General features: G+C 37.6%; 1 protein-coding gene across 5 annotated transcripts in view; it reads right to left on the bottom strand.

Moving 5' to 3' along the window:
- Positions 1–4,351: 4,351 nt before the first annotated feature.
- LOC107704979 (MAP7 domain-containing protein 1-like) overlaps positions 4,352–14,760 on the bottom strand; it is a 46,930-nt gene continuing 36,521 nt past the window's right edge. For 2 of the 5 annotated variants that reach the window (XM_016508082.1, XM_016508086.1), the window contains 9 exons: positions 13,777–14,015; positions 13,378–13,702; positions 12,093–12,273; positions 10,961–11,065; positions 8,419–8,469; positions 8,238–8,298; positions 6,850–6,904; positions 6,444–6,667; positions 4,352–4,892 (listed from right to left, as the gene is read on the bottom strand). In XM_016508082.1, the coding sequence (XP_016363568.1) occupies positions 4,882–4,892; positions 6,444–6,667; positions 6,850–6,904; positions 8,238–8,298; positions 8,419–8,469; positions 10,961–11,065; positions 12,093–12,273; positions 13,378–13,702; positions 13,777–14,015 (1,252 nt within the window). In that variant the 3' untranslated portion in view covers positions 4,352–4,881. The remainder of the gene's footprint in view (positions 4,893–6,443; positions 6,668–6,849; positions 6,905–8,237; positions 8,299–8,418; positions 8,470–10,960; positions 11,066–12,092; positions 12,274–13,377; positions 13,703–13,776; positions 14,016–14,760) is intronic. The other 3 variants (XM_016508085.1, XM_016508087.1, XM_016508083.1) reach the window with 2 other exon arrangements.

The following is a 14,760-nucleotide window of genomic DNA, read 5'->3' as shown; positions in this document are numbered from 1 at the left end:
AATAAGAATTTGACTCCCAAAGGCATATATAATAGATTTAGGGAAAGCCTAAGGGGAAGCCACACTGGTGTCGAGCAAAGGTGCTTGATCACAAAGCCAACAAACGCCCAAATGCTTGAGGAAAACAAGACCAAAGATTATCCAGCTGCTGCCCATTTACCTCCAGCTGCTCAGTGACCACAAATTTCACCACCCCCATGACTGCGACCTCCTACTATAATGTCACTTTAGCTAAACACTTCAAAGATCATGTGAATTGGAGTGAGAACACCAGAAAGTCCAAAGCTGAAGTGAAAGACCCATCTCTCACTGGGAGAACTGCAAAACAGGCCTGTTTGGAACGTACCCATCATTCAAACGCCAATAACAATTTCCAATGGGCTTATTTTGAGCACCAGCCATACTGGGCCTTTGCGTCAATATGCCATCGTATGATAACAGCTGTGGGAAGGGGACTTATTGCCTGGGAGATAAGACAGCTGAGAGTGAGTGTGAGTGAGAGCGAGTAGGGCTGGGGACAGCAGTTTGTTTGAAGTCCTTTGATGGTGTAGAAACTCACAGTGTGAGGCGATGGATGTTCACTCACCACAGAGCTTGACCGCTAGATAACCCTTGTACTTCATGAAAAGTGGCGGTGTGGAGGACATGTTTGCCTTTCAGCAACATTTATTAGATGTTTAAGGCTAGTTCAACACTAATTTCCCCAACAAACACCAATGGTTGTTGGGTTTTTAGCATTACTGAAATTTTGTATCACTAGACCATTAGTGGTGGGAATTTTTCAGTGAATCTTTGTGCAGGTTACATTGTTACGCCAAGTAGATGGTAACAAGTGTCTTTATGAGTGAGTCATTGGAAACATTCACTCAAGAAAATTGTTAATTCAGAAACAAAACAAGTGACAAGGAAATGCATACTGGCATACTACTCTATCATATAAAAGTACTCGCAGAAGCAGAATGCTGTTCTGGATTAAAAAATGTCTATATGAGTGAGTCATTCAATGATTCATTCATCTAATTTGTTTAAAAACACATTCATTCAGGAGTGAAACAAGCCACTGTTAACTGTGATTGACGGGCTGTTTTTTTGCAGATTTCTGCCTTTATTATAAGACAGGATTCAAACTCGGGGCACCCGTAGCACAACGCTGCTATATATTGGTGCTGAAAACAGGCTGGTTTACAAATACAGAATGCACGTAACTCGGCCAGAGCACATTTTTATGATGTGGTAGTATGTCCCAATGCTTGTCTACTCTGCTACACACTCAAACGTATCTACCGTTTCTTCCCAAAAAGAGTACATACTTTTAGGACATAATATAAGTAGGCCATTTGGGACGTGTCTGTATGAGTGATTCAAACACTGATTTTTTCAGGAATAATACAAATGAATGAGTCAACGAATCATTCATTACTGTTTAATTGATAAACCTTGATTCATTCAGGAATGATATGCACAATGGTGAAATCTACTTTCGCTATTGTTTTTTTTTCTCAGTTGGCAGAGCAAAAGTTGTCTATTGCTGGCAATACTGTCTAAAATGTAAGTTACTAATTAAAAAAAAACAATAAACAAAGTAGACTATATAGGCTATAGTTATTACATTTTCTGAAGAAAATGTCAGATGTGCCTAAGTCGTGTTCAAATCTCAAACCTAATTTGCTTTATCCTTGTCTTGAAAAGCACCAACAATGCTTTAATAAAAGCATGAATAACCACCAATAAACAAAGTAGACAATAGACTATTTTACATTTTCTTAAGAAAGTGTCAGTTGTGCCTCAGTAATGTTAAAATCTCTAGCCTATTGCTTTACGCAAGTCTTGAAAAGCGCCAATAATGCTTTAATAAAAGCACAAATAACCACCAATAAACAAAGTAGACAATATTTAGACTATTTTACATTTACTGAAGAAAATGTCAGTTGTGCCTCAGTCATGTAAAGATCTCTAGCCTTTTGTTTTTTGCTTGTCTTGGAAAGCGCCAATAAATTCTTAGTCCACATAAGTCCAAATAAGTCCACAACTGAAAGAACATAGCAGCTTAACACATTTGCAGAATGAACAACTAGCAAATTATTGGTCCCCCTTAAATATAACTTAAAAAAAAAGGTTTAATTGTATAACCTGCTTAAAGGGGTCATATGATGCGATTTCAAGTTTTCCTTTAGAGGACCTACAATAATGTACAGTATTTGAAAAATAATGTGTTTTTTGAACATTAAAGCATGTCAACATATTCTGTTACACCAAATACACAAAATAATGATCTTTAAAAAAGCATCATATGACCCCTTTAAAACAACTTTTATCTGTGAAGCAAGTCTCATGGGATAAATTGACTAATCATCACTGGAAGTTAGCAGAGGAACTCCAGAAAGGCCCTGAAGAGATAACAGGCTGTTAATCAACATGTCAAAAACTTTATGGTGCGCTTCCCCATCTCACACCCAAGTTATTGCAGGACTGTTTAAGTGACATGATCTTACTTTGAAAGAACCTCTGTCTTCTTGTTTCCATCACATCTACGCCAATCGTATACCTTCCACTGGTCCTCATTCTTTGTAAATTAATTCATCACATTGGCATTGCCTCAGTGCTATAACTCACTAGCGACTGACAACGGCCTAAAAATAGCCCCTCTTATTTTCCCCAGCAGGACAACACAAGCGGCACCCGCAGTTAGAGCAATCCCCACAGCAACAACACAATGTTGAAACAAACCCGTCATTTGTGGACCCATCTAAAGTTACAGGCAACACTGGGCTGGAAAATATAGCCAGTCCCATACTTCACATTCTTCTTTGAAACAGAGGCAGCAAAGTAAAATAAATGTTGGCAACCAGTCTGAATGTCTTCGGGTGAGAGATACCTGAGCAGTGAGTCTGTACATGCGTGTTGATTTGCTGCCCCCTACTGTGTATCAATATGACAGATGTGTCATAATGGACAATAATAAACCATAACCTCTGACAAACTGCACTACAAAGGTCAGATCAGGATATGCATTACCTCCATATCACAGATCATTGCTATACCACTCAGATTTAAGATGCAAATACAGCAGTCTAAAGGAGGAGTTTCCCCCCCATTCAATTCATTGCATTGGACATTGACTGTTTGCATGACTGTTTTTCTTTACAAGGAAAAATTATAATTCTAGTTTAATTCAAGATCTGTTCTTCAATAAAAGTTTTAAGAGCCATTCAGAGCAAGGATGATAACTATATAGTGATAACAATAAAGATAGTTTTAAAAATTGTTCTAAACTTAAAACTAGCAGAGTGCAAACCACAACTATACCGATAACAGCACAGAGGAACAATATCGTTAATTGGAATCACTTTCAAAATGAGTTTTCTCAGCTGATGAATGATAAAAGCAATGACAGTCAATCTGAATCCATTCTGCTTTAAAGAGCTCCAGCATTTAAGGTGGCAGATGTCAGAATGGCAATGCATGCTTATAATAGACAATGATATTGTGAGTTGAATGAAATTAAAGGGAAATTTTCAGAACATCAGTTTCCCCTTTAACAACTTTGGAAAAAAAAAAGCCATCAATTTTTTTTCATGACTAATTACTCCAAAATTACTCTGAATTATTGAGGGCATCAGTAATATACACTCAGTTTCAGCTCCTCAGAATGGACCATGATTGGAAACACTACATAAAATTATTATGCCAACAACCAGGGCCAATAGTTTGTGCTCTCACGGTCTAACAAAGTTCCAGAGTGGCTATAAATTGCCATCATTTGGAGTTAAATAGGACGCCTTTGGGTACTGTCGATCGGTTCCGGTTTATAAATAGGCCAATACTCAGTAGCCCCTCACTGCAGAACACAAGATCCAGAGGGCATGGTTGGATCCACATCTAGGGTGTGGAGATTGGTAGGTTTAGGGGTGGAGATGGGTGGGTTTAGGGATCAGGGGGTGGAGACGGGTAGGTTTAGGTATATGTAAGGTGGGAGTGAGGGCCATCTCCATAAACTTGAAATAACAGGCATTTTACCAACAAGAAAACCAGGAATATAATTATGATAAGGCTCTAACATAGAACATACCAGTTAGTGACAACAGTTTCTTACAATGAAAAAGCCAAGCCATCTTTAAAGTTTAAAATTGAAAAACTTCAGTATTGCAGGTGCATGTGCATGCATGGTGAATCTGGCTGTTGATATATTTGGATATGACACATTTGTTATGCAAGTAAGCACTTAACATTTATCCATGTTTACATCTGTATGCATTAATCTGGTACATCTATGGCATTAAAAATTATTTCACTTCAAGACAATATTAAAAATATCTCTAGCATTAAAAAAAACTCTGAAACAGTGCAGACATGACTGTCCGTTTCATTCTGTTTTATTCACAGATTGTCTCTTCCAATTTACATTATTCACATACAACTGTACCCAGTAGTTACAATTCTCTTCCAAGTTAAATAACTAAACATTGAAAAATAAAACACCCAAAGCACTTCTGCATTCAACCCATAACAGCATGAATAACGACAAGGATTATTGTTTGTCACAAGCCTTTTTTAAAAACAAAAACAAACCTAAAAAGCCTAACATTGTACTGTGGTGATCAGAAAGAGGCATGAATTGGTCTGCCATAAAGTGTGTGAGGTCAGGGTCTTGATGAATGGTGATTCTGGTGTACGTTGGCGTTTAGCTCAGCTTGATTGTTGTGTAGCTTCCTTGTAATTTCCATCACGCACCATAAGAGAGGCTCTGTACAGTCTAAACAGAAGACAGTTTTTGGGTTTGGCACAGGTCTCTTGCATGCTGTGCTTCTTTCCACCGGGTCCCTCAGGCAGACGGTGTTGAGGGACTCGCAGATTTAAGGCTTCATCCAACAGTTTACGACCTCAGAGGACCTCTGGAGGAAGAATATGGAGATTAGACATACAAGTGTCTTTACAAAATTTAGTTAATTCGATTTTCATAAATTAGGACACACTGCTTAGATACTCAAAGATCATGAAGGGATTTTTTCCTGATTTTTTTTCAGCATCTTACGACATGAGCATCATATTTTTAAGACTCAGACTGTGTCCTTTTTAAAAGTTAAATTAAAAAAAAAAAATTATTTAAACCACATGTAAAAATACCTGGGTTTTAATAAACTGAATAATTAATAATTATATTAATATTTTTAATTTGTAATTAATTATTTAGATACACTACTGTTCAAAAGCTTGTTCTTTTTTTTTCTTTTTTTTACTTTTATTCTGGAAGGATGCATTATATTGATCAAAAGAGATATTAAAGGAATCAAAGAATCCTGAAAAAATGTATCAGTTTCCACAAAAATATTAAGCAGCACAAAGGTTTTCAACATTGATAATGTGACACTGAAGACTGGAGTAATGTCTGCTGACGATCCCAGAAATAAATTATGTTTAAACATATATCCAAATAGAAAACAGTTCTTTTAAATTGTTGTAATATTTCACAATATTACTGTTTTTACTGTGTTTTTAATCAAATATATTCAACCTTGGTGACCATAAGACAGTTCTTTCAACATTTTAGAATCTTACTGACCCCAAACTTTTGAACAGTAATGTAAAAAATGTTTTATACACAATTATAGTTTCATAATCAATAACTCAGGAACTCATGCCCATTCCTACTTTTAGCTGGTTTAAGTAGGTTGCTTAGCAGGTATGGACCCATTTAAGTTAAATTAGCATATTTACACAACATGGTTTTCCAGCAAGGTGCACAGAAAATGAGAGCTTTAGTCCTGAGAAAATGGTTGTTTCTATCTTCGCACTCACATGATACGTCTATAATAATTCTATACCTAACATGAGATGAGGGTTGCGCTCCAGATATAGCAAAGCAAAGGTCCTGGATATCACTTGGGATTAAAAATGTACATCTCAGTTTACGAGAGCTGGCATGGCATGAGGTAAACCCCCTTGTGTTTTTTTTTGCGGATGATTAATGGCTGGAGGGCTGTCTGCAGGAGGACAGGTGGAGGTACGTGCTGAGGGGAGCGGGACCAAGTAATGCTGACCAGGCCGAGGGAAAGGGGGGTGAAGAGCTAAGCCAAGGGGTCCTGTTTCCAGTCTTGGGTGCCAGTGGGGCTGGATCAGGTCTTCATGACACCATTTCAGGAATCCAGCTCAGTGCCAGGCTCTTCACCCCATTACCTCTGCCTGACGCACCCGCAGGGCAACATACGGCCACTATGACACCCACACCTGAGACCACATTAAACCTCCAAGTGCAAAAAAGTCGGAAAGATGATGACAATAACTCTTTCCCACCAAAAGAAACATTGATAGTTAACACACAACAAAACCTTTTAAAATGTAGTGGACTTGTCTCTGAAAAATATGCAAATTGCCTCAAATTTATCACCAGTCACAGTCTAAGAAGCGACTGACACTGAAATATTAGAAACTTTTTGGATGCTCACCTGCCACATGCTGAGGCTTAATGGGGCCTGTTTTCTTAAGGAATGATTCTCCGCTCTCAAAGGCCATGATTGGCTCGTCAGGTCTGTCAATCTCGGATTTCTCCCGTCCGTTGTTGTGATTGGACAGCTGAATGATCTCTTGGAAGTGAGACGCCGCCCCTTTTGCTGACAGACCATTCTCGTGTTTGGAAGGCTGAACACCATTCACCACAAGAACAGGCAGACTGCAAAAGAAAACAGATGGTTTAAACCACTACAAATGTAATCTATGTGAAAAATCTGAATATCGCAAATACAATTTGCGGATAAAGCAGAGTTTGCATCCCATGTGTTAACAAGATGTGAAAACAAGACTGTCGCCTCTGGGTAAACTGACAGAATACAAAAATGCAAACACAGGACTTACCTTTCATTCACACCAGCTTGTTTCAATTCCGTGCTTGGCTGGTAGTCAGCAGCTGCTAGGAAAAGACAGAATGTCATGCTAATAGTTTCTTAAAATGGCAATCTTGTTTGTTTTAGCGTTCCTTTGCCAAATCAATGTTCCTTTCCCAGATGGCTTGTACAATTGACAGAATAAACATTTCAGCAGTTCATTTGGAATCGTTTCCCGGATTCCCAGTGCTCATTGTATTTACAACAGCTTGTTAATACAAAATACATAATAGGAGTTTGCTTTGAAAATGTCCTTTTGTATTTGAATTTTCACTACCACTACATGTTCGAAGGTCAGTAAGATTTTTTTTTTTTGAAGAAATTAATAGTTTTATTCAGCAAGGATGCATTAAGTTGATCAAAAGTGACAGTAAATAAATGCATAATGTTTAATTACTATTTAAGACAAATGCTGTTCTTCTGAATCTTCTATGTATCAGGGTTTTCACAAAACTATTAAGCAACTGTTTCCAACGTTGATAATAATAAGAAATGTTTCTTAAACACAAAATCAGCATATTAGAATGATTTCTGAAGGATCATGTGAGTAATGACTGCTGAAAATTCAGCTTTGCCATCACAGGAACAAATTACACTTTAAAATATACTGAAAAACAAAACAAAAAAATGCATTTGAAAATGTTATAATATTTCACAATATTTAATAATATTAATATAAATAATTTTTACTCTATTTTTGATCATATATTTATTTGAATGACTGTCTGTATTTCTAGTGGCTAAAGTGAATAATACTAGCAGCTGGGTGAAAGTAGACTTTATAGTCATTCATCCAGTTGGAAAAAAAAAAAACGCTACCGAGTGTCAAAGCTCTACGTAAATAGACTGTGATGGATTCACCATGCTGCTGTGCCAATTTTCATACTCCATTACAGAAAGCACTGGTTTTGAACAGCAACAGGGATTCGACATGACGCAAGTAACAAGCAGCAGTGTGTACACAGTTTTGCACGCTACTCCCTCTCTGGCTGACTATATGGAGCAACAAATCCATCTCCCAACCTTGAGGAAATATTGCAGATATAAGTTTAATCTTGAAAGGGGTGTGGATGTGGGAACCTTTATTTATGCTTTTCCTAACAAGGGAAAATGATTTTGAAAGTTGGACCCAAAGAAATAATAAAAAAAAAGGTACAATGACAGAGCCAGGGAAAACATTATGTGGGACTGACGTAAACGGGCTGTTGCGGATTCAAACAGATCTAAATAGAAATGTTCAAACAGTCCTGAACAAAGCACTGAATGCCAAATCCAACTAAAGATTATTTGTTAGTAGTGATATGAACACAATTTATACTAACATATTTAAACCAACATAATTTTAAACTAACGTCATACCTTTATTCATCTCAGAATCTGAAGCTTTTCCATTGACTTGAGATGGAGATTTTGTGTCTTTCTGCATGAAGGAAAGAAAAGAAAAGAGCACAATCAGATTCTGAGCTCTTGAACTACAAGGGGAAATTGGAGCCTTGCTACTGCCGCAGTGAGGCCGTTTTAAATGAGAACGGCGCTGTACCTTGTCTCCTGCATCTGTTTTGCGTGTTCTTTTCATAATCTCCTCCAGACGCTAAAAACAATGCACAGAAGAGACAAAAGTAAAGCATGGAAAATGTTTCAAGAGTTTCACAATCAAATTTAAACCAGGAAATAAACAAAGTTTTTGAACTTTGAAAAATGTCAAACTAAGGAAACATGATGATGTAAAATAAAGAAGAAATATTTAAGATTCTGTACTATTTATAGGTTACTAATCAAGTAAGCAAACATTGTGACATTGATCTTGTAACTTGTTGATCATGAAGCACAAGATATTCTTTGGATCATTTCTGAATCATTCTGCAGAACATGGTCATCAGGTTTCACACAAACTTATGGAGTTCATTTAATATGTAATATTTAATACTTAGTTAATTTATATGTCTGTCTATATGTAGCGCTGTGTTCCTGTTCTCTTGTATGTCTCCACATATGGGGGAACGACAATATCGCTCACTTGAACTTGAAGTGAAAAAATAATTATTTCATATTCACTTTTCAAGTCAACTTTTCACTCATGTTTATGATAATGTAATTAGTAAAGAAAAATAATGTATTCAATTAGAAAAATGCAAGTGTCTCAGATTTATTTTATTTAATTTTTCTTATATTTCATTTTTTAATTCATTTTGTTTTATTTCAACAATGAATCTACATTATTCTCACTTCCAAATTGTACTGTTTACGGACATATATCTCTCTGGTCCTCTGTAACTCTTTTTGTATGTATTTCTAATTAAAAAATTATGTATTAAATTAGAATTTTTTTTTAATTTAATTTAATTATTCCACATCATTCCCAATTCCAAAAGGTGATTTTTACTTTTATCAATAGATATCTGTCTGATTCTTTATAAATCTTTCAAAGTTTTAAAATCAGAAACTGCAGCTTTAAGCAGTCCAAAAGACAGCGGCAGGTGTCTACACTACATTGAAAAAAATTGATTAATTTAATTTACTACATTTTTTAAGGTAAGTGGTTGGAATCAATTTATTTTAGCTATATTTAAATAAACAAATTTAGTTGACTAACTTTCAATATTTTTATTTATTTAAATGGAGCTAAAATAAATTGATTGCAAACACTTAAAGGGGTCATATGATGCGATTTCAAGTTTTCCTTTCTCTTTGGAGTGTTACAAGCTCTTGGTGTATAAAGAAGATGTGTAAAGTTGCAAAGACTAAAGTCTCAAATCCAAAGAGATATTCTTTATAAGAGCAGTGAATGGGAGAGTACCACAAATATATTTTTTGCATTCCCAGTTGCTCAAATAGCAAAAGAAAAACTCCACAATAGTGTTTCCATGACTTTCAGTAAAAGGAAAAAAATTGAGAGAGACTGATAACGGCAGTCAGAAGAGAGAACGATGTCAAATTTACCGTCCCTCCCATAGATGCTGCATTAGAAACACCCTTGCATTAGCGTTAACTGTTTTTTTGTAATTTGATGCAAAGCTGATATAATACAAAGAATATTATTATAAATGTAGATAAAGGGTCGTCACATGTGGTTGCCGCAAGCCCGCCGGCCACTCCTTCGTCGAATCCGCCGGCCGCCCCTCACTCTAGCCCCCGGCCGCCGCTCACTCTAGCCGCCGGCCTACGCTCACTCTAGCAGCCGGCCTACACTCACTCTAGACCCCGGCCGCTGCTCACTCTAGCCGCCGGCCTCCGCTCACTCTAGACCCCGGCCGCCGCTCACTCTAGCCGCCGGCCTACGCTCACTCTAGCAGCCGGCCTACACTCACTCTAGCTGCCGGCCTCCGTTCACTCAAGCCCGCTTGCCGCCTCACAGACTGTAAGTACGTTTTTCATATTTAAAAGATTTGCCACTGATGATTCAAACGCGAGTTTGAGCTTTGTAAAAATTTACGCGTTTCAGAAAGGCGGGGCATAGAGGAGAAACAATGTACAGTATGTGGAAAATATTGTATATTATTTAATAATCTTATTCATAATTTATTATATTAATAATCTTAAACCGCATAAACACATTTCATTACACCAAATAAACAAAATAATGTTCTTTTTAGCAATCATATGACCCCTTCAAGCTCAGAGGACATTGTGTCTTCCAAAAATCACACCATGAGCTGAGGACAGTTGGGTCGAGGCTCTAGCGCAGCCCTGATAAACTGACTTATAGTGGGACATAGTGTCCTGGTGGGGTAATACTACTGGAACCGAGGTGATGAGGCTAACCTCCATTAAACAGGTTCACAGAACGGGATCAGGGGGTGTATGTCAAAGTGTTGTATGATTTATGGCAGATGCATGAATCTTGAGAGCTCGCACTTCACTGTGATCCTACAGTCACCTTGAAAACATATTTTGCCTGAAAGCTACTGTGGGCATATGTGACTTGTTAGGAGAGGAAATTAAAGGATTTAAATAGACTGCCGAGTTTTCAGTTGGTGAAGATATGCAAACAGTTCCCTGTAATAAGGGTTTTAAAGATGCATGATGATTTCAAAATTACCTTATAGAGAAAAATATAAATGTGAGGTGGAAACCCTTCTGACCTTCTTTCTCTCCAGCCTCTCCTGCTCCTCCTTCTGGAAGTGTTTCTCTCTCTCCAGTCGCTGTTTCTCGGCGTCCTCTCGGGCCTTTGCTTCAGCCTCCTCTTTCTACAGATACAATGATCATATGATCAGATTCACACTGAACACAACTTCCTCTGCAGCTGATGACATTTTATCCAGTGAATTAATTGTTATTATTTATGATTAGTGGTTGAGTTTCTTTTTAAATATGTTTTAATTAAATACCAGCTGATGAAACATTAACATAATATAACTAGAAAATTCTATGATAGCTATAGAAATTTCCATGACTTTTTAATATTTTATTCATCTCTATGGCTTCTCCAGGCCTTGAATTAAAATCACAAAATGTCTTTTTATTTCTTTGTTTTCCATGACTGTGGGAACTGTGATACCTACTTAATTTCTATTTAAATGCCATTTTGAACACCAGGTGGTGGTAAAACCTCAAAAATGCTACTACGCTAAATGGCACTGTTAATATTAATGCATTCCTAGAAGTAAGAGCAGATTTGTAAGAACCTGACATACTTGTGTAGCATTTTTTTTGTCTCATCATCCTTACAAAATGAGGATACAAGTGCATGCTCATATTTTATAGCATTTAATAGAACATTTAGGTCATATAAGGATCAAACCCTAAAAACCCCCCCAAAGACCAGTGTTGCTACTGATAAGTAAAATTAAAACTATTAAAAATAATTTTTGGCAATTGAAATAAAGCTGAAAAAAAAAAAAAACAATTACATGAAAAACAAACTTAAAAAATATTTTAAAAATATATATAAAAACTTGTAACAAAATGACTAAAACTTAAATATTAGCAAACAATATAATAGTATATAAATCATATTAAAATGACACTGATCAGGACACAACCTAGGCCAGATCTGAACCCATGTCTCCAATATGAGCACCACAGCTCAACATGTCTTGAGCATGTGCACTAAGTGCCAGGCCATGGCTCTGATGCAACTAAGCAATTCAACAGTCAGTACTGGAAAGTCTATATATGTACTGTACATGACTGTCTGTATATGCATTTACACAGCTTTTATTTGACAGAGTGAAGTGTGTTGCTTAGGATTCTGGGAAATGCAGTGTTTCTGACCTGTTTCTGGAGGCGTTCGTTCTCCTCTTGTTCGATTTTGGCTCTTTCTTGTGCCTCCTTCTCGTCCTGCAGGTGTTGAGCCTCCTCTCTTAACCTCTCCTGCTCCGCCATGAGCCTGGCCTCCTCCTCCCTGCGCCTCCTCTCCTCTGCCTCCTGTGCTAGCCTCTCCTCGCGCTGATGCCTGTGTGATGGAAGACAGTCAGTCATTGTACACACGTAAGATAAAAAAGTCCCTTCAGGTAGCATTAAACATTGAACTTTGTGAATTATTGAAACAAAAGGGCATGGGAATGCAAGTGGACTTTTTGATCATTGATCATTTTGCTGTGGCTGGTAACATAAAACTTTAAATTGCAGATATGGTCTAAGCAAAATGCAAAGTGGATGGAGAGCGTGAATCAGTGAATCTTTTTAGTTGTGACCAAAATATCCGCAACCCTAGTTACCAGCGGCACCGGAGCATAAACAGAGTGGAACTCTCATTACGCTGTTGCCAAAGTCCCTTTTGGCTCATAAATGTGCTAAACTCATAAACTGTCACTGAGAACACCAGACGTCAACAGCTCCACACCACAGAGGCTATTCCTGGAGCACAGCCTGATGGAGCAGGTCAAGCATATCAGAACGTGTGTTAGCTGAGGTGGAGTTTGGCTTTGACGGTAGGGATACAAAGGGTCAAAAGTTTTCAAAGTTAACATTTTATAGAGATGAAATTGTTATCCTGCCTCTTTATTAGACAGATATAGTGGAAATGACAGATAGTTATTTGTGTGATAAAAGTGGAATGGGATCAGTGCATGTTGCAAGCTGGACTCAAACCAATGTTTCCCACACGAGGCTATCTGCTGCATTATGGAGTTTGTGTTGAGGAACGGGCAGTCCATTTAAATGTCATATGAAAATGAGGATATGGATGTGAAGTAGTGACAATGCCCAGTGAAGTGTCAATTGTGGGAAAAAAAAGTCTAAGGTAAGATATACACAATAAATAAATGTTTTTTTTTTAAAATAAATTTATAAAAACTTATTTTTATTAATTTATTTTTAATTAAAATGAAATGTATATAAAATAATAATATAAATAAAATAAATGATTTAATAAAATGACAATAAATGTGTGTATATTTATTTATAATTATTTTAATGTATATGTATTAATTAATGATTTTAGCAAATGGCTGCAATATAACAAAGAGTGAAAAATTGAAGGGGGTCTGAATACTTTCCGTACCCACTGTATATAAAATAAAACAGAAACAAATTAAATGAATATAAAATAGGTAACCTTTCTCTCTCCTGATGTTCTCTACGTTCTTGCTCTTCCTTCTCTCTCTGTTCACGGGCCTGTCGTCTTTTTTCTGCCAGGATGCGGGTGGCTTCCTCTGGGTTATTGGTGCCAGCCATGGGTTTGCCTGGAGAAGGAGCTGGAGAAGCCACCTGTGGGAGAGCAGGGACAACAGAGGACTCCTCGGGGACAGAGGGCGCAGAAACTCTCAGGAATGGTGCACTTGCAACAGGGGACGTGTCCGGAACAGATGACAGGACAATGGAGGGGACGGGAGACGAGGCTGGAGAAAACACAGAGAAACGAAGCGGGGAAAAAATGAGGACTGGAGGGGGAAAAAGTGTAAAATTACAAACTTGCATGTTTGCATGGAAAAAACATCACCATCACCACACTCACCCTTTGGTTCTTCAGGCGTTGCAGGCCTGCGGGTCTCTTTGACCCTCTCTATGGTGACAGGCGAGGCAGTGCGGGTCTTCATGCGGGCAGGGGTCCTGGCCCTCTTGGGTCTGGCTTTAGGAGTGCTTGGACTCGCTCGAGCTGAGGGAGGTTTGGGAGATACTGCAGGACTGGGGGAGGATGCACGGCCTTCAGGCGTCACAGGAGACGCAGTTCTCAATTTGGACACTGGACTCGGACTATAAGCATGAAGAGAAACTCAATTTAATGGCTAAGCTGGAAAAATTTATTATACAACATGTTTTTGTTTGTTTGTTTATTTTCTTCTTAACGCCATTCCAGCATCTATGGCTATATTCATGGCGAGAACCAGTTAATCCATACACAAGACTATCTTACACACAAGTTGGGGGAGGGACTAATACAACATGTTCACAGCAGGGGCAAGAACATGAATTAAAAATCCGGCCTGATTTTTCATAACGTCCAAGAAATAGATAAATGACGATTAAACAAATTAAACACATAAAAGCACCTTTAAAACTAAAGCTAAACTATATATCTATGTAGCATAACTTGAAACTAAACTATGACTTCTGGCTACTACAAAAAGGTGAAATGTTTAGTCAGAGACAGCATTACATAACACAGCTTTGGTTTAACAGAATTAGAAAATGCTCAGGGCAAAAAGGTCCATTAAAAAGCTTCTATTGTATCTTCCTTTTGAATGTGAAAGGCAGTGCTTCCAGAATATGAGCATCTAAAACTGGAGCTAAACTCTGCAGGACACCGGCCCTCCAGGACCGAGTGTGGGCACCCCTGGTTTAGATGTTTCTAAGACTGTTTCACTCTGACCAGAAACTGAAATGATCTATCTATCTATCTATCTATCTATCTATCTATCTATCTGTCTGATTCTATCCATCTATCTATCTATCTATCCATCTATCTATCTATCTATCCATCTATCTATCTATAGTCTGA

The sequence above is a fragment of the Sinocyclocheilus anshuiensis genome, unplaced genomic scaffold, assembly GCF_001515605.1.
Source record: "Sinocyclocheilus anshuiensis isolate Anshui unplaced genomic scaffold, SAMN03320099.WGS_v1.1 scaffold702, whole genome shotgun sequence".
NCBI lineage: Eukaryota > Metazoa > Chordata > Actinopteri > Cypriniformes > Cyprinidae > Sinocyclocheilus > Sinocyclocheilus anshuiensis.
The sequence above is the reverse complement of the archived record's forward strand: the minus strand, read 5'-3'. Positions and strand labels throughout refer to the sequence as shown.